Below are 20,188 nucleotides of genomic sequence, written 5' to 3' on the forward strand. Positions count from 1 at the left end.
ATGGAGGAAGAAGAGTAGTGAGAAGCAATGTCCAAGCAGTGCAATGTCTGGTCCCACCTGTCACTCATGCTGCAGACCCAGGACTCTGATCCTGCCCCCAGTAAGTTCTTTTATTTCTTTGTTCATTTGTTTTTCAATAATCTTCTTGCTTGGTTTTGTTGAACATCCCCCAGTGAGCAGAAGTTGTCAGTCCCTGGCAATCCCCGGAACTCTGAGAGTAAGAATTGATGATGTCTAAGCCAGGCAAATTAAATCTCATATCCATGAGAGGAGCTTAGACATGACATTTTCATAAGCATTAGGATGTGAATTTGAAGGGTTGCAAGCATGCTTTATTGACATATTCTTAAATGCTGATTTTGCACACATTTTTTCAGAAAGTCCCAGACATAGGGACTTTTAATAAATTTCATGACTCTGACTTGATCTCAGTGCCATAAATTTCTACTATGTCATGATTGTGAATTTCGGGTTAAGAATCATTTAACTAAACTCAATTTAGGAGGAAGATGACAGATTCTGTGGTTTCTCTAACATCTGTCCAGACTATTAAGATTCAATATTCAAAATCAACATTAGGTTCAAGGAGAGCAGACAGGAGGATGGAAATAACTGAAGAATCTCAGCTATCCCAGGATCTCAAAGGCCAAACTTAGCAGAAGAAATGGTTCCATGTCAAGGTGTCTTTGTTTGGTATATAAATCCTGGGGTTAGAGATTGAATCCATAGGTGTAGAGGGAATGGCTTCATGACCAGTTTCAGAACTAATATAGATACCATTTTGCAATAACAAACAAAATGTATGTTGACAGAGCAAAGAGAAATTTCTGAGCATGCCCTCATGACAAGGAAAGCAAGCTTCCTCCATTAGGAACTGGATGACCTCGGGAAGTTCAAGTAAGAAGTTTTCAAATTAAGCCCACATTGAAAGGAGTTCTGTCTGCTTGGGGATGTAGGTTTTTATCACTCTTTTGTTTCCTGTGCTTTGGAAGGTTTCTGAGGTGGAGGAATTCCAGTTTGAGCATTCCTGATCCAAGCACCGAGAGCTATAATCAGGTCTCGTGAACAGCGTGGAGGGCCCTTAAATGTTTGTGACAGCAATTCCTGGATGTTGAGAAAACACAGACTTCCACTGGGCTTCACTGATAAAATGCAAGAATCGCTCCCTGCTTGACTCCTCAGCTTCACCCATCTGTCTTCCTGGGTCTCAGTCCCTTCCCATCTTTGGCATCTGAACTCCTTTTAAAGGTGTTTACTTGCAGCATGATCCTCTGGACAGCAGTATAACAGCTTCCCAGAGAGCAGGCATGCACCTGCTTGTTCATGCACCATCAGGCACCACAGCATAAGCCCCTTCCCGCAGCCTCCCTCTGAGGAAATGTGAGAGTGGCCTAACCAGGGAATATTTTTCTCTGACCAGTGAACGCTGGCTATGGTTCCTTCTATGTTTGCCCTTTGGATTGAGAGATTGCTCCACCCACAACCCCCTGAGCATAGAGCATTGTCAAGCTTTTGTGCCACTATACAGAGACTTGTTGACTCTTGACTAAGGCCTAGACTTCTATAAACAGACATCTCAGGAGCTCTTAGTAGTGTTTATGGCCTATGCTTGTAATGACAGCAACTCTAACCATAACGTGAATCATGTATATTATCACTTAGTCACATATTTTTTGTTCCAAGTTTGAACTTAAAGAGAAAGAGAAGGAGAAATAGGAAGAAGAAAGAGGAGGAGGAGAGGAAAAAGAAAATAAAGAGGAGGAAGAGAAGGAAAAAGAAAGGAAGAGGAGAAAGAGGAGGAGGAAGAGGAAGAAGAGAAAGGACAAAGAGGAGGAACAGAAGAGAAGGAGGAAAATGAGCAGAGGGAGGAAGAGGATTTGAAGCTAAACTCGATTGATTCTGCAATGTCTATTTCCCAATAAGGCCCATTCTTAGATTCTAGGTAAAGATTATTAGGGGCAACCGTACTCAGCCTAGCCTACCATGTTTGTACCCTTTTCCAGCAGAACCCTTTGGAGCAAAGACATCACCCTTAAAGGTGCAGAATCATATCTGTTTTGAGTCATCATCACCATAAGCTTGCCACCTTTAACCCATTTCTTAAATGGCTTATCAGGACCACAGTGCTGATGAGCAAAGAGAAAATGGTCCGTGGGCTGCCAGGGTTGTGAGAGCAAAGCACCAAAATTTGGACCATTTTCATGGGCTCTTGGCAGCTGTTGCAGTAACTTTTCTTGTTGCCATGACAAAAATCTGATGAAATAGCTTAAAGAAGGAAGGGTTTATTTGGGCTCACAGTTTGAGGGCACACTGTCCATCACAGTGGGAGTCAGGTGACTGGAGTGTGACTCCTCATCTTCTTACATCTTGGTAGACAGGAAGCAGACAGGAGGTGGGGCTGGTCTCTAAAACCTGAAGTCTTCCTCTCCAGTGACCCAGCAAACTATCTCCCAAGGGTTCCACAACCTTCCCAAACAGTGCCAGCAGATGAGAATCAAGTGCTCAACACATGAGTCTATGGGGGATGTTGGTCATCTAAACCACAGCAGCAACCTTTGTTCGTTAGATCCGGATTTAAGACATACACATGTTGAAGCCACATGATCCTAAAAACATAGCACTCCCTGCATTCTGGCATGGCTAACACAGGTGGACTGGAGGGGCATGACCATGCCTCCCTCAAGGTCATCATTTCACTGTACAGATCCCCAGACTCTGGGAGGAGATAACCTGGCTGAGCCTAAGGGCTGACTCCTAGAAAAGTATTAGAACACCAAATCTAGAGGCAGACCACTGGACTCAGTCCTGGCCCTACCAGGGTGGGAACCTTGGCCAGGTATATGGTTTCTCTGTCCTTCAGCTTCCAATCTGTAAGGGATGGTAAGATGCCGTTTCACAGACTTCTCATGGAGAGCAAATTAATTGGTTGATAATAGATATAAATCTCTTAGACCCCACGCCTAATAAAACAGACCATTGTTATTGTTACTAACATAACAATTATTGTATGGGGTCTTACTTTTTGCCAGTCAAGAATTCCTTTCTATAAAATTTGGTAGGTGGGGAGATGGTAAGATAGCTCAGCTGGTCACACTGCCTACTACCAAGTCTGACAACCCAAGTTCAATCCCCAGGATCCACATGGTGGAAAGAGAGAACCTGCTCGTTGTGAGTTGCCTTCTGACCTCCACACAGGCACTATGACATACATACATACACAAACAAATAGGCACACAACTAATTGAAAAATAAACAAATAGATTTGCTTGGATAAGGTCTTAGTATGTAGAGGGCTGGCCATGAACTTCCTAGGAAGCCCAGGCTGGCCTTGAACTCTCTACCCTCCTGTTGAGATTTCAGCCAGCACCACACAACATAGGCAAAGTCCAGTGTTTTCTTTCCCCCTCCTTCAGTTTCTTATCCTCCCATTAGCACAAGAGGAAAACATGGCGGTATGGGGATGTGAATTCCAAAGCAAGTTTTAACACACTCTTTGTCTCCTGCATCATAGCTGTCCCTGGGGAGGAAACATGGACTGCTGAGTGCTTTGGAGGACTTCTCAGGAACTTGATATGATAAACTCATTTGCACCCACTGGGATGAAGTGGGTCACCATCTCTCTGAATGTTCTGTGGTGATTTTTAGTTCTGTGTCGGGTACCCCCTTCTGGTGGTGGCAGCCCAGACTATCTTGGGTCCTAGGGATGGGTCTGTTTCCAGCAAGGGGGAAAGCATGACCTAGATAGTGATGGTAACTCTCAGTATGGTTAAAAAAGAAATGTAGTAATGATTCCCAACCAAAGTTGTCAAAGGGGGATGCCCAAGCACAGACCAGCTGATTATATGGATATGTAGAATGTTAACCTAATGTCAAGGTTCGGCAGTTTCAGAAGGCTATGATTCTAGAGCATCTCAGGTTGGAAACTCCAGTTCAGCATTTATGAGGACCATGCAAGGTAGAAGGCATTGCTTTGCACAGATGCTAGGGAAACGGATGGATACACTGGGTCTCTGAAGTCCGCTGGGATGTGGCTAGAAGCCCAGCGGCTGTTCATTACCATCCATGTTCTTCTGTTTGTTTGTGCCCTGGACCTCAGGCATCTGCCCCTTTCCTTTTCAGGCTGGAATTGATGGGGAGAGCATTGGCAACTGTCCTTTCTCTCAGCGCCTCTTCATGATCCTCTGGTTGAAAGGCGTCGTGTTCAATGTCACCACTGTGGATCTGAAAAGGTAAAGGACCCCATGTTCATGACAGAATACCTAACACAAGGAAGATTCAGGCGGGATGAGAGAAAGCCAGCCCGTGGCTCCAGGCAACCTCTGATGGATTCTGTCTCATTGCCCAGAACTGTTCCCAGAGACCAGTGGAGGGCACAAAGGAGCTTGAAAAAGCCAGGGCCTCCCTTGGGGCTGTGCTTCATTCACTACCCTGTTTGGTGAGAATTGATTACCAGGGGAAAAAAGCAAGCAAATGGCCACTCGATGAGTGTCCATCTCAAAGATGGACACAGGCATCTAAAAACATATTTATTGCAATAGCACAGGCACTGCATCTGTGGGACCACTGAGTCTTTGGGGCACTGGAATCCAGACTACTTCTAATCCTTCCTTCTCTTCACTCTCAGAATCCATAACATGAGGGTTGTGGAGCGGAGGATTTCATGGGGAGGTCCTAAAAGGAAAGAAACGGCTTAATTATGTTTGTTCAGTTGAGCTTTCAAATATAACCTTATTCATATTTATTTATTGTGCTGAGGCCCAACCTTGGACCCTCATGCATACTATTCAAGTGTTCTCCACAGAGTTACGGTCCTGCTCCTCTGACCAGAAGCCTTGCAGCACAACAGGTGTCTTACTCCGCTGGGGCTAACAGTGCCCAGAAAACCTTTACTCCATCCCTTTGCCCGCAGTGGGGAAGCATCAAAAGCAGTCAGTGCTTTGTACAGTTCTTTCAATGCTCTCACTGCGTCCTATCTGCCTGTAGACTGGTCTACCTCCAGGGCTGCTCTTGATCCCAGTAGCTCTTAACTAGGTAGCTTCTTCCACGTTGATGGGCTCCTCCTCCTCGTCTCTTCAGAAGCACAGGATACCCTGCCTCCAGGCTCAACTTCAGCCCCAATTCCTTGGTAGAGCCTCTGTACTCCATCACTTTCCAGAGTGGCCTCCCCTTTAAACTCCACCTCGCTCCTGTCACCTGGGCTTAGGCATAATTGTCATTTAGCATCTCATCCAGGTATGACTTCCACTGTCCCAGTGCTTTATAACCACTGAGGGCTTTCCCGTGTAAAATCCTGCGCTGTGACATTCACAAGGGAAAGCCCCTGACTCCATACTATACAAAGAAGCTGAGAGAGAGCCGCAGAGATGACCTGCCCCACGTCCCAGCCAGAAATAGGAGGGGATGCTACTAAGAGCCTAGTGCCTGTGGTTGGTTTCAGTGCACTAAGGGAAAGTGTCTGCCATGCAGCTAGTGTCCATGACAAAGAGAGAAGGCTGGAGAGTCTGGGGGAGGAGCTTGCTTGGATTCTCACCTGTGGAGCTCCCAGCTGTTCCCAGCTGGAGCTCAGGCTGGGGTAGGGAGTCTCTGCAGCATCTTATGGATGCCTCTGTCTCTCTGTCTCTCACATGATCAGATCTGGTCCTGCCAACGCCTCTCTGAGGTGGGCCTGGTGAGTAGCATCACCTTAGTTTAGAGCAGTATCTACACATGCGCATATTCTAATTCATCTCTTACTCTGGTACCACCATTGATTGGCCAGGTGACCTTGAACTTTCCTGAGCCTCCATTTCTTCATCTTCCCAATGATGATGAAAAAGCAATGCCTTCTTAATCCATAGGAGTGCTGCTGAGGGTTTAAGGAGGTGAGCCATGTATTCATGTTCGGGATTATACTTGCCCTACTGCCTGAACTTGAAACCTGGTAGCAATGTTATATTTTAGCAATGTTCCTCTACCCGTGTTATTGTCAATCCAAGGAGCAAAAGAAAAATTGAGGCACATGGAATGATTCACAAATCAGAGGCAATGTGTGATTCTGTAAAGTCAACTCCAAGTGTTAATAGGAGGTCTATGCAGAGAGGAGGCGGTGACTGGCCAGAAATCTCTCAGCAATGCCCAGCTAAGTTTCAGAAGCCAGAGTGGCATGTCCCCAACTTGTCAGAATCCAGCAATCAGCGTGTATCCAGTAACCCAGAAACAAAACCACACAGCCACTTGATCAACAGATCGCTGTATCTTTAAGCCACAGTGACTGCTCAGAAGTAAAATGAGTGAGAACTTCCTTCCTTGCCAGTGTCAGTTGCTAAACAGGAGGAACCGGCCAAGAATGTCCTCTCTTTCTGTCAGGGGAGGGACACACAGAGTCAACAGAGGCACTGAGTAAATTAGATTTTAAAAATACTTGCAGTCTCAATTGTCATAAGTGTCACAGAAGGAGGCTGGAGAGCAGCCTGTTGGGAGTGACAGGGAGCAGCGTGTCATTGAAATTCTTCTTGTCCCCTCCCTAACTGATTAGGCCAGGAATTTGTCTCATTACAGACGCCTCTGCCCCTCTTGTCGACTTCTTACAGTGCCTCCACCTCATAGTTTCTGCTCCAGTGTCCACAGGAATGTTTCAAACTCAGAGAACACACAGGGCCATGGATGCCCCCCATGCCCGGAGACTTCAGCCGTCAGCCCCCCTCTCCTTCCCCAGTGCAGCCCTCGGATTCCATACTTTCTGTTGCCAAGGTTGCTCCCCTTCCCTCAACCATCCTCACTCTCACCTTTGACCCTGGCAGGAGCATGGCAGAGCACACCACATCACTGGCAGTCCCAGAGTCAAGTCCTTGTTGCTGTCGCCAGAGGTACCTCCTCTGTGGCGGTCAGTACGCTGTCCAGCACAAACAGGGACCACACCAGGTATTACAGAGGGCAGAGTCCAGAAAGTTCAGATGGTTCCTTGTTTATTCATGGATGTGTGCTCCACACATCCCTGTTCTTCACCAATATTTCTGCCTGCCTCTCTGTATCATGGGGGAACTTCAGAGTCTCCTTATATCCACTGTGTGTGGTGGAGGTGTCGGGGTTCACTAGCACCTGATTACTATGGACGTGAGCAGCATACCCCAAGGGCTTCTTTCTTCCTTGTGTTTAGAATCAGGGGGCTGAGTCCAGGGCTTCACACACACTAGCAAGTGTTCCATTGCACCCCAGCTCCCCCTTTGCATTTTCTGCTTTGCTATAGCATCTTGTTCAGGTGCACAGACAAAACTTTGAGTTCACTCTGGAGCCCAGGCTGACCTTGAGCTTGAGATCTTCCTGCCTTAGCTCGCCCATCTAGCTGGGGTGATGGGTCTGGGTTCTTTCTTCTGCGGGACTGTATCAGCTAACTACCCATCCTTTACAAGGTCTTCCTGGTTCCACAACCAATGACAGGAGGAACCAGCTTTCCTAAACACATGCTGCACTTACCCAAATCCTGTTAGGAGAATGAAGCTGTAATTCCTTGGAAATTGATCACTTACAAGCTGAGGTATTCCCTAAATGCTCCCAAGAGTTTGTTTTAAAAGATTCCATTTCTGATTTTAAATTTACACATATTGAACAGGATTTTCAAAATTACTTTACAAAACAACTGCTTTCCAGTAAGATTAAAAACATAATAGTCACATTTTAAGAACAGTTTTGCTCAAATTAAGATTGAAAACAATAAAGATGAACTATGGTGGATTATTAACAGGTTACCAGTAGGCTAGCTGCCTAATAATCCCCCACATTAAGCGGAAAGCTCAAAACTTCTATAATTGGGTTGGAGCTTTTATAAATATCAGGCCAACTTTTGATCTCTAATTTCACAGTTAAAATCATTACTTTTCATTTAAAGTTTTAATGAATATATGGGTTTTTACCTCCATTTGTGTCTGCTCACCTTGTGTGTGTGCAGTACCTGAAGAGGCCAGAAGAGGGCATCAGTTCCTCTGGAACTGGGATTATAGGCAGTTGTGAGCTATTAGCTGACACGTGGGTATTGGGAACTGAATCCATGTCCTCTGAAAGAGTAGCCAGTGCTCTCAACTTCAGATCCATCTCCTCAGCCCCAAATCCTCCCTTTCTAAATTAAGATGTATATTTTGTTTATGTAGTCATTTGAAATACATACCTACCTGCTGAAAACTTCTGCAAGCCAGGCATGGTTCTAAGATTTTTCTAGCACTGATCCTGAGCAGAAAGACTTTTCTTAGATTCTTAGTTATATTCTTGCTCAGTAACAGTGGGGTCTCTTTGTCTGTTTCATTGATAAAGTTTTGAGGCTTCATTATGCATGGCTTCACAGTTGTAGCAATCCTCCTGCCCCAGTCTTTCATGTGCTGGAACACCAGGAGTAGACAGACTGTCAAGCCCCAGCTCGTAATCCTGTCTGTAGAGTTCTTGGCCACAGTCTGCCCAGCGTTTCCCGATCTGTAAAACTGAGTGTAGGTCTGTCGGGCCGAACCGCATGGGTGTCCACTTTAGAGCCCAATGGTGAAAATGAGCAAGACAAAGTTCTTTGAATACACAGACTCCATTTCATAGTCTTGTTTTTCAACTAATATTTATCTTTCTCATGGATTTCCCACACAAGGGGCTATTTGGAGACAGAAAAAGTATTGGTCTAGAAGTATACTGACCAATGCCAGATGTTAATTGCTATATTTTAAATTATGTTACTCATAATGGGAGGATATGAACTTGAGTCGATGACCCAAATCCAGCTCCCCAACATATATAGTTTTTGTATTCAAAGATATTTCTTAGGGTCAAAGTAGGATCCAATGTGCCAATTTTATTTTCTTTGTGGAGGCCAGAAGAGGGTAAGAGATCTCTTGGAGCTGGAATTACCAGCGGTTGTAATCTTCCTACATGTGGGAGCTGGGAATAGAACTCTGGATAGCCAGATGTGGCCTTAACCACTGAGCCATCTCTCCAGCCCCAGCGTGTTAATTTGTCAAGCCAGGAATTGTGGGTTTCATTAGACTCATTAGTGAAGCAAGCAGCATTTGCAAGCACAGCCCTGCACAGTAAAGCTGCGAGTTAACTTGGGCAGCCACCGTGATTCCCTCCTGATTTGTTTCAGTTGTGTTCAGCATCTTGTGAGGTCCCTCTGCCATTTCCTTCCCCCCTGAGTTTTCTCTGTCACATCATAGGCCTGCAGGGCTCTAGCCAGCTTCTACTGTCTTACCCCGAGTACCACAAATCTGGTTAGGCTACGGGCATGCTAACTTGCGCCAGATGGGGATTATTAAGTTAAAGGCTTCTCAGACCAGGACTCCTGCCATCACCTGAATCTCACTCTCTCGACAGAAAGCCAGCAGACCTGCACAACCTCGCTCCTGGCGCGCATCCGCCTTTCCTGACCTTCAATGGGGACGTGAAGACTGATGTCAACAAGATAGAAGAGTTCCTGGAGGAGACCTTGACCCCTGAGAAGTAATAAACTCAGTCTTTTCAGAGCTATGCAAGTGGGGGAGTGTTAGCTGTGGGAGGGCAGGCTCCCAAAGAGGCTGCTTCACTTTGGAGCAGGGTCTCTGCTTTTTAACAGTGTGGAATGCCAGTTTTAAAGTGGGTTCACTAAGGCCAGTTGCTAGAAGGTATTGAGTCAGTTCCTATACGAAGTGACTTTAGGGACCCTGCAGAGATCGTTAGCTCTCCCTTACCCATTGGGCTTGTTTCCCCAACTCTGTTCACTGTACCTATAAAGACTCGAGATGGGGCAGACTCCCTCCTCTTTAGAGGCGAGATGACGACAAACCAGAAAAGGGACAGCTGGTGCCTGAAATGGCACCAGGAGTCGTAAGTCTGACCAAGTCACAGATGAGCAAACAAATACTGACAGGACCTGTCAGGTGCAGGAGCTGATGTCCTCACCGGGTGGGGAGGCGGGCAGGGAGGGCATGCAGATTAGCTGCTACCTATCCGAGGGGAGAGAAAAGGCATAGTTTAAAAGATGACAGCGCCTAGGCTCACTGATCGCTGTAGAATCCTGTAATCTGAGATTAAAGCAATCATACCTCATTGTTAAGCCAGAAAACTGGCACTGCTTACAGAATGCAGCATGAACTTAGGGGAGCCAAGGAAAGATCTTGAGCAAACACCTTGGAGATTTGACTGGAAGTCTTACCCTGGGGTCTGGGAAAGGAAGTGGTGCAAAGGGTTGAAGATGTAGCTCTGTTGGCAGGGTGCTTATCGGACATGTGTGAAGCCCCAAGTTCATTCAACCCCCTAGCTACACATGAACCAAGTGTGTGGGTACATGCCTCTATCCTCAGCACTCAGGAGGTAGAGTCAGGGAGATTTGAAGTTATTTTTTGGAGTGCAGGATGTTCAAGAGTGGCTGGAGTAGCTGAGATCTTGTCTAAAACAAAGCATCAATAACAAATGGGCGGAGGTTCAGAATCAGGTAGGGGGAGGTGACAGGTGGCAGCTCAGGTAAGACAAAAGGAACGGCCCAGCCGAGGAAGAGGAACGAGGAGACTTTACCAGAAGTGGAATCCGACAACCAATCACCTTCTTGTGTTTACTGAAGCTGTGCTTACCTGTCAACATATGTAGCTCCCATGTTGTGTCAGGCATGAACTCTCCCATCCCATCACCCTCTCAGCAGCTCTGGGACCCTGGAGAAGGAGCAATCCTTACCCTCATTCTCATAGTCGGGCACGGTGGGATAGCCCAAGGCTACCAATGAAGCCCTTACTGTTGGAAAATTAGTTATCTCTGCCGTGCTCTGATGAAGCCCTAAGCAAAGACACGGTTTCCGCTAAGGATAACTTTTGTCACCACATTAGGACAGCTTGTTTTCACATGAGGGGCAAGCTGCCTGAAGCCCATTGGAGGTGGCTAGGTACAGACTTTCAATAAGGACATTAGTTCAATCGTCAGTGCAGCCACACACAAAGCCCAGCAGGCCACAGTCAGAAGCCACAGATGTCTCTGGACAGAACACCAGGCAGCTGCTGGGATGGATGTGTCCCAAAAGGGCCAACTACTCTTTCTTGCTCCCCTGGGACTCAGCCTCATTTGCTGCTTGCACCACTTGGGAATCCCACACGAATAACTGTTTTCAGCACCCGAGTGGAGTCCAGGCGTCTCCCGGGGAGGTTAATATTGTCTCCTTGGAACCATCCTCCCAGGCAGGAATGTCTGCCTCCACCCATTCTGGCAAGGAGGATAGGAGGGCACAGGAAGACATGTCCACGCGCTCTTGTGCCAAGCTGATAGGTGGGATAGGCTGCTCACCCTACCAGGGGACATAGGTGTCATCTTGACCCATCATCCCATGTCTGCTTTTGGCTTCAGGCCTCCTCTGTGAAAGAACATTCCCGACCCCAGACAGTTTGCTGTCCTGGTTCTTCACAGTCAGGTTACTCAGGACCTGGCTCTCATCACCTCAGTCAATGTCCACAAAGGGCACAAGGACTCTCAGAGTGTATAGCTCACATTTTTTGAACATCCTTCCTGAAGGTCATTATCAAACTCAATGTCTTCTTGTTGTAAAGGTTCCACTGTCCTATCAGGACCTAGTAGTGTTGGGCAGGGTCCATTCTAGCATCTCCTGGCTGCTCACTCATGCTATGGGTGCTGAGCCTGCTGCCTCCCGCCCAGGTCTTTTCTGAACTTCAGTTAAGTAGAGGAGGTGCGAGGAAGGACATTCCGGCCATGCTAGTGACCTGTCTAGGTCGCAGGTCCTTAAGGTCATTAAATGAACATCTTCAGAGGCCTCCTTAAGAAAGGAGCTCAGCGACAAGCCCATCAGTCACTACCGTCAGTAGTTACTCAGGATGCTGTTCACAGAGTGTCCTTCTATGCTTCTGCACTGTCAGGTTGGGGCAGGTGCTGCAGTTACTGGCCAGTAAATATCACCAAGCCAATGCCTCGGCTCCGAGCTCAGAATCCTGCCAGTCTACTCTCAAGCCACAAACAAACCCAACCTTCTTGGGCAGGAAGGTGGCGTGGCTTGCATCCAGAGGCCTGTGGCATAGTGTTGCCTGGCCTTCTGCTTCTCCAGGGCCAGCAAGACTCTGTTTCTTGATGCTGCGAAGCCAGGAATTTCTTATCGTGTTGCTGTTTGTGAAAACTGGCAGAGAGCCAAGACTTTTCTCCCTTTGTTTTGTTTGTCAAAGGAGAGAAAATCACACACAAATACTCCAGCACTTTAAAAAGATTACCCTTGGTTCCACAGAGCATTTGGGGTCATGATGAAGAATACTAGCTTCTAAATGAGGCTAACATCCTTCCTTTCTGTGGACCGACCCAGTTAATGCTCAGGAAAAAAGTCTAGGGGCTCCTGTAGATTTATCATCGAGACAAACCTGGCCCTTGCCTGTGGTCTCCATCCCATAGCCAGAGTTTCTAGGCTTCAGAACTGAGAAGCATGGCTGCCTAGAAACCAATCGCACACCCTGTGTGACTTTAGACAAGGCTCTCTCCCTCCTGGTGTGATCATCTTGAAAACGAAGGGTTGACACTATGTTCTCCAAGATCCCCTTCAGCCCTAAATCTGTGACTGCATGAGTTTCACCGAGGTCTTTCCTAGAGCCGACTGCTTTAAAATAACCCTAGTGGGTAGAAACAGGGATGAGAATTCAGGGGGTGAAGGTGGCTGTGAGACAGCTCAGCATGTGTGTTTGCCTGGCCAGCATGAAGACGAGCGTTTAGACACTCACTGAACTGCCTGGTGGGCACAACTGGCTGCCTGTAATTCTGTCCTTGGAAAGCAGAGGCAGGGAATCCCCTGGAGCAAGCTGGTTAGCTAGATTAGCCAAATTGAGGCGCTCTGGTTTGATTGAGAGACCCCTGCCTCAACCAATGAGAAAGAGATGGAAATGCAATGTGATTGAGGATGATCCCATATGCATGCACACATATGCATGCACACATATGCATGCATACACATACCCCCCCCACCCTTCCCACGTCACACATTGAAAACATGAATACACACATGCACACACTAACAACCGAAGAAGGAAAGCATAGAATCCAGGATCCTAATCAAAAACCAGCTGGTTACGTGGTGTACCATCCCATCAGTCAGCTGGTCACATGGTGTGCTGTGTCAGGTAGTAGGCATGCCCTGAGCGTTACCAAGGATTGAAGTCAAGGCATCATAAGTGTGATGCTTTATTAAAAATGTGTACAGATCTCTTGCAGCGGTAGAGCAGTGTTATCTTCTCCTCTCCCTCTGAGAGGAGGACACAGCTTCAGACGCTCCCACAGGATGCTGCTGCATGCCTTGAATGTGAGCTCTGGAGCCTCTTCCATGGCTTCAGGTCTGTTCTGCCACATGCAGTAACATGAGGTACAGTGACATAAGAGGACAAGGGCATTTGTCATTGGAGCAGTCTCAGTGGACGGTGCGGCCCTCTTCCATCTTGTAGCTATATGCACATGGCCTCCAAAGTCTTCGACAGAGGAAAGCAAAAAGGGGGGGGGCACACGTAGTGCTTTCAAGGGCCAGAGTGATGAGGGGTTACATCACCCCACCTCTCCCCATTCCACCGGCTAGAATCTAGTCACATGACCACAGTGTAACTGGCTGGGAAACGTCGAAAACCCATGGGTATTTAGTAAGTGGGCACATTTGCTGGTAGGCAAATTTAAAACAGGACAGAAAACACTTCTCTAATTCTGATTCTCAAGTACTATGTGGTATTTTTCAAGGCACCATGAATGAATGTCTATTCAGCCCAAGTAGGGCACCACCATAGACCGGTGAAATGATCCCACCCAAGTCGAGCATGGTAAACCAACGAGTTTATTAGGATTACTTCAGGGGCGTGGTCAACTCAAAGATGAACCCCAGCATGGTAGCTACTTATGAAGTCACCCCTGGGTGACCACTGCATCCCTGGGACTCCTTTAAAACCTGACGCCAGCTCCACCGAGGAGCTTCCTCTTCCCAGGGGAGCTGAGAGCCGGGCCCTAGGCTGAGGACTTTTCCAAGGGCAGTACCTCAGACCTTAAATTCTCCACAGCCCCCAAAATAGGGCAGTCCTAGTCAACAAGATCACTGAAGAACAAAGAAATAAAGAAGGATGGCAAACGATGTGTGTGCACACACACGCATGCAGGTTTGTGCACGTGTGTGCACTGCATATGAAGGCCAAGGTCAACTTGGGTGTCATCTCTCAAGCGTCACCTCCTCTCTTATTTTATGAACCTGGATCTCTCTCTGGCCTAATATTCACCAATTAGTCTAGTCTGGCTGGCCAGCCAACCCCACATCTCCAGCGCTAGGATAGCAAACATGCTACCATCTTCACCTTCTGACGTGACTTCTGGGCATGTCAAAGTCTTTTTCTTACTGCCTTTACTGACTGAATTATCTTCCCCAACCCCACAGCAAATGATCTTTAAAGACTCCTTTGGTTGAAAACATACAATCTGAACAAACGAATTTGGCTTAATAAACGTGAAGCAACCAGAAGCATACAGTAAAACCGTTCACTCCAGATCACAAAGGCCCACGTTTATAGTTAATAATGAATGGCCACCTGCCTCTGTCTCTGCCCACTTCTTCCCGGCCATACTCATGATGACTTTGGGAAAAGAATGGTTTTGTTTTGTTTATTTATTAGTAGTGAGGATCACCCTATGATGGTGGTGTTGGGTTAAATCCAAGGGTTCCCACACATGTGAATGCACCTGCTCATCAGTCTTAATGCCAAGGTCCTATGCTTGGCCCTATCGCCTGTATTTTTCATAGCTTCACAATGAGAAACAGCATAAGGAACGGAGTGGGGGATCATTGTGAATCTCCCTTCACGCTTGGAAATCCAGGTGATAAAAACACAGGACCTTCGAGCAGAGCCGGGTTCAGTTCTTATTACCACACACATGTACCCAGTGCCGGAAGTCATTTTAGAAGCACCCAGGGGACACTCTTCCTTTGGAGAAATGAGTTCAGCATCCACTGCTTCTGGCCAGCCTTGATTGTGGTGGTGGGCCTGAGAATAGGTGTCTGTCTTCATGAATTCAGGGGAACTAGCAGGGACCCCCACCCAACACAGAGGCCAGCCCTGTATCACTCTGTACCATGGGTGATGGTTTCAGGACGAGGCCTATGGACGACATTCTGGTTCATTGTCCAATATCTGACTCACTTTGGTTGAGGCTCCCAGTACCTCACCGGATTTCCTTTATTATGAGTGAATGCTGAGTGCCCACCCTTCCTCTAGGGATGACAGCAAAATCCCAGAAGATGGTAGCCTCAGCCAAGAAAGAGAATGCTGGCCCCTGTGATACAAACAGGCTTGTCCCTAAAGAGACCCTTTCTCACAGTTTCAAAGAGCACCCTGCCTTCCCTTCCAGGTACCCCAAACTGGCTGCGAGACACCGGGAGTCCAACACTGCTGGCATTGACATCTTCTCCAAGTTCTCAGCCTACATCAAAAACACCAAGCAGCAGAACAATGCGGGTGAGTGACCCCCCCCAGGGATGCCTGGCCTGGGTCTGTTCATGCTGCATCTTTGGTTTGCCTGTGACCATGTCAGAGCACCAGGCCAGAGAAGCTTCTGGAACCAATGCTGCTTGTTATTTTCTCTTCTCCACTCATCCTCCTGACTCAGAAGGGAGGTCACAGAACCTGCTGCCTGCAGCACAGGAGAAGCTGACTCAGAGGCAGGGGTGTAGCTCGCTTTGGAAAACTACCTTATCGTACAGCAGAAAGCAAGACATGGAAGGGTTATTGGTGCTGTGCAGTGTCCCCAGACATGTGACTCCATCTGTGTTCACAATGGGGCACAACTTCCCACTTCTTTGTAGTCCCGGAAAAGCTTTTCTGGGCTGATAGGAATCATGAGAAAGGCAATGAGGGTCAGAATTTGGTGAATGCTACAGACATAATTCTCTTAACTATGAGTGCTGTGGGGAGTCTAGGGATGGGATTCTGAAGGCCAGGCTCTGTCCTCCACACAGCCTTTCCTTTCTGGCACTGGCTACAAACCTAGGACCTGCTTCCCCTATGATGCCCCGTCAGAGGGGACCAAGGACACACGCTTGAGCTCAGGGAATTTCGGTCCCTCCTTCAGGAGCATCCTTTGAAGATTTGCTGAGGTGTATGAATGGGGGTGTGTGAGACCTGAAGAGTGGCTGTGAGACACTCTAAGCAAAGGGGTGGAGAAGATGAGAGAGAGAATGAGCTAGATCCCTAGGGTTCAGTTCCAAGCCAAGCAGAGGAAACGCCATGTGAATCTTCATGAACAAAGCAGTCAGTGACGCATGGTGGACCACAGGAAGATACCAGGTCCTCTTGGATTTCAGATCAGGGGTTTCTCTGAGTACTCATGAGAGAAAAAAAGGTGGGTAGTGAGAACAGACCCAGCATAGCAGGAAGGTGATAGAGCTGTCACAGACACTGGGATCTTAGTTTGAACCTGGGAGCTCAAAGAGATTCATGACCGTTCAGAATGGGAGGGAAGTGGGGAAGTCAAGGAAGGATCAATTGGCTCACAGTTTGAAAACACAGGGCAGAAAGTCAAGATGGTCAGGTACCAGGTCCCTTTGTGCCCACAGTCTCCTGTGCCTGCTGGTGGAGGAGGAAGGCTCCAAGTCACACACACAGTCAAATTAGAAGACAGGCGGCACAGTCTGGTTTAATCAAAGGGAACGAGAGGAGCTGATTAACGGGCTAGCAAAAGGAAAAGCAATGTCTATGGAGGCACCTGAGGTAGGGGTCCATCATCTGAGAAAGTTTCTAGAAGGATTTCAACTAGAGATAAGGTCAGAGAGATGGAAAAGGCTAAGACCAGAGGTCGGGAAGAGGCCAGAACTGCAGTACCAGTCTGTGTGTCCCTTGGACAATGGCTTTATCCCTGGACAATGATGGCCATTAGAGGGACGTTTAGAAGTACTGTCAAAAAGCAGCTTTTGGAGGGCACAGGGGATCTTGCTTCACTATAGTTTGAATACTGTAGTTCAATGAATAATGCCCTGTCCCTCAAAGGTCACGTACACCTGTCCACCTGGACTCTCAGAATATGACCTTGTTTGGAAGTGAGGTCTTTGTAGGTGAGATTAGCTCAGGATCTCAAGATGACTTCATCCTGCACTTAGTGTGGTCCCTCAATCCAATGACTATTGTCCTCATAACAAGGTGAGAAGGGCTGGGTGCTGGTGGCTCACACCTTTAAGCCTTTAATCCCAGCACTTGGGAGGCAGAGGCAGGCAGAACTCTGTGAGTTTGAGGCCAGCCAGGTCTACAGAGCTAGTTCCAGGACAGCTAGGGCTGTTACACAGTGAAACCCTATCTCAGAAAACAAAAACAAAATAACATCAACAAAAAAGCTAAGAAGATACACACAGAGATGCAGGGCACAGAAGTACAGGGCAGAGGCCACAGCCATAGCCACAGCCACAGCTAAGGCTTTCCAGAAGCAGAAAAAGCAAAGGAAAAGTTGACATTTAATTTGGCATGTGAGAAATATCCCGTAATTAAGTCACCTGGCCAGTGGTCTTATTTAGCTCTCACTCCAAGCAGACTAACACGATCCGTCATAGGTGTTTTCCCACTGCGGTGACAATAGCAACCATTAGTGAAGGAGGGTCACGCTGACTCACAGTTTGAGGATACAGTCCATCTTGGCAGGAGGGTGGGGCAGGGGCTCAGGGCCTCTGTTCACAGTGTGTCCACAGTCAGGAAGCAGGTGGAAGCCGATGTATTCAGCTGGTGTTCTCCTTTTATCCCTTTTATTAAATCCAAGACCCGGCCCATGGGATGGTGCCACCCACGTCAGGGTGGACCTTCCTTCCTCAGCTAAACTTCTGTGGAAACCCCCTCCTAGACACACCCGGGGGTCTGTCTCCTAGGTGATTCTAAATCCAGCGAAGCTGTCAATCAAGCTTAAGTATCACAGCCCTCAGAACTTCCTGGAAAAGAACAGTTAGTTATTGACACTTTCCTGGCCCAGGGCCCAGAGGCCAAGGAGAGGACCAGGGACGTCCCTCTTTCCCTGGGCTGGCTGGCTCTTGGATTCTGTTTCTTCAGACTCTACACCCAGTGTCTTTTTATCTCAACCACAAATATCTTCCTCCATACTTGTCAGAGTGCCCTCAGAAAGATTATCTCATTTGAGTCTTCCAGACTTTTTAAATTATAAATGGTATTTACATATTATCCACATATGCAGTTCTGTTACGGCCAAAGCCGAAGCAACAGTTTGCACAGAATACCGCATGTCAATTTCCTATGAACTCAATCCGCTCCAGTTTTCATTGTTTCCCTTCTTCTGTTTCACCCTGGTTTTCCCCACAATGGGCTTTGCCCTTCTGTCCCTCCACCAACTCATTTGCACATTTCAAAGCTCACACAGGTCTGCTTTCTCAAGAGCTCTGTTCTTCTCAGCCCCACACTGAGATAGCCCATGCTTGTAGCAAGCACTACCCACTGCCCCGCACGCTCTTTCACGTTTCCTTCCTCCTGTCCCATACCCAGTGTTGGTAAGCAGGATCCTGACGTCCTTAGGCTCAGCGAGCCAGGGGCCCATGCTTCTACAGGCCAGTCTTCCTTGTAGAGATGGCCTCACTGCTGTAAGAGCGCCCAGGGCCACACTCTCAAGGCAGAGCCAGCTCTATGCTCAAAGCCCACTTGTTCCAGGTGACAGGCCATGGTGCTCTCCATTCTCTGGGAGCTCCAGGCTGGAAACTGTAGGCTTTCTGACATCCATCACTTCTCGCTGGCTCTTTAATCAATCCTCTCTTCCCGACGTCTTACTTCAGATGGTAGGCATCTCCTAATTCATTGTGTCAATCCCCTGTTCCAGACATCCCTTTTCAGACGGTAGGCATCTCCTAATTCACCCTCATTTCTCTCATTTGCATTTGTTTTGAGTATTTTTTTTAACTTGGTGTTGTTGTTCTTGTGTGTCAGGGTACACATGTGTGGGTGGAAAGGTGTGCGTGTGCACATGTGTGTACACGTGTGTGGAGGTCAGAAGTCAATCCCAAATGTCATTCTTCAGATGGTATCCCCCTTGTTTTTCTCGAGACCACATCTCTTGCTGGCTTGAAACTCTCTGATGTGGCTAAATCATGCTGGTCAGTGAGCTCCAGGAAGCCATTTGACTTCTAAGTGATGCCATTGCAACTCCAAGCCACTGCGCACAGTACTGGGGACCAAACTGAAGTTCTGGTTATTATGCAGGAAGCACTTTGCCGGCAGAGCTATTTCCAGCCCCCCTTTTTTCTCATGAGCAGAGCCTCCTCTTCCTCCTCCCCCTAGACACTCTGCCGATGGTCATCATCTAGTCCTGCCCCATCAGCAAAAAAGCTCAAGAAAAGCCAGTGCCACAAATACCGTTCAAGGTGTCGATCATCCCTCCACATACCTCGGCACAGTGCCAGCATCGAGGGAGTACTCAGTACACACTAATCATAATCATGTTTGTTGGAAACACAAGATAATCCTGCTGCTTCTGCTCTTCAAATCTCCCAACTACTGTAAGCCAGCCCTCATTCCGGGGAAATTCTTCCAGCTGGTCCCCAAGAGGCTTGGCCATTCATTCATAGATTCGCTCTCTCATGTAGCAGTTCAACAAAATTCCGCAGAGACTGGGAATGACTCAGGGAGCAAGGGTGCTTGCTCTACACGCATAAGGACCTGAGTTCAAGTCTTCAGCTGTATGTAAAAGGCTAAGCCCGCTGCATCCTGTGCCTGTAACCTCAGCTTTGGGGAGGAGAGATAGGCAGATCCTTAGAGCTTGCTGGCCAGCCAGCCTAATGGAAAAGAGGAACTTCCAGTTCAGCAAGAGATTGTCTCAAGCCAATAAAGCAGAAGTCAATAGAGGAAGACATCCTGCTCTGCTCATCACCTGCACACACCCACAACTCATGTGCAAACACACACACTGCACGTAACAGCACCTACTCTGAACTCATTTTGAAATAGCTTGTGTTATGTTGCAGAAAGACACTGAACCAGGGTCTGAAGCTACCAAGGGAAACCGGTGAGGGGTCTTAGTGAACTAGCTGTCTGCATGAGCTAGAAATCAGGCGGCGGTGGGATTACTGACCCGGGGTTTGAACTGCAAAGCTAGCTGCACAATGTGCCTAAGAGATGTGTTCTTGCCAGGGCTGTTTCTGAAACAAGGATATGAACAACTTCTTCTTCTTCTTCTTCTTCTTCTTCTTCTTCTTCTTCTTCTTCTTCTTCTTCTTCTTCTTCTTCTTCTTCTT

The 20,188-nt window shown here is 47.5% G+C and overlaps 1 protein-coding gene across 2 annotated transcripts in view; it reads left to right on the forward strand.

The window, feature by feature from the left end:
• Clic5 (chloride intracellular channel 5) overlaps positions 1–20,188 on the forward strand; it is a 154,520-nt gene that overhangs the window by 100,714 nt on the left and 33,618 nt on the right. For both annotated transcript variants that reach the window (XM_005359811.3, XM_005359812.3), the window contains exons 2-4: positions 4,120–4,229; positions 9,322–9,447; positions 15,328–15,434. In XM_005359811.3, coding sequence (XP_005359868.1) covers positions 4,120–4,229; positions 9,322–9,447; positions 15,328–15,434 — 343 coding nt within the window. The remainder of the gene's footprint in view (positions 1–4,119; positions 4,230–9,321; positions 9,448–15,327; positions 15,435–20,188) is intronic.

The sequence above is a fragment of the Microtus ochrogaster genome, linkage group LG2, assembly GCF_000317375.1.
Source record: "Microtus ochrogaster isolate Prairie Vole_2 linkage group LG2, MicOch1.0, whole genome shotgun sequence".
In the NCBI taxonomy this organism is placed as follows: domain Eukaryota; kingdom Metazoa; phylum Chordata; class Mammalia; order Rodentia; family Cricetidae; genus Microtus; species Microtus ochrogaster.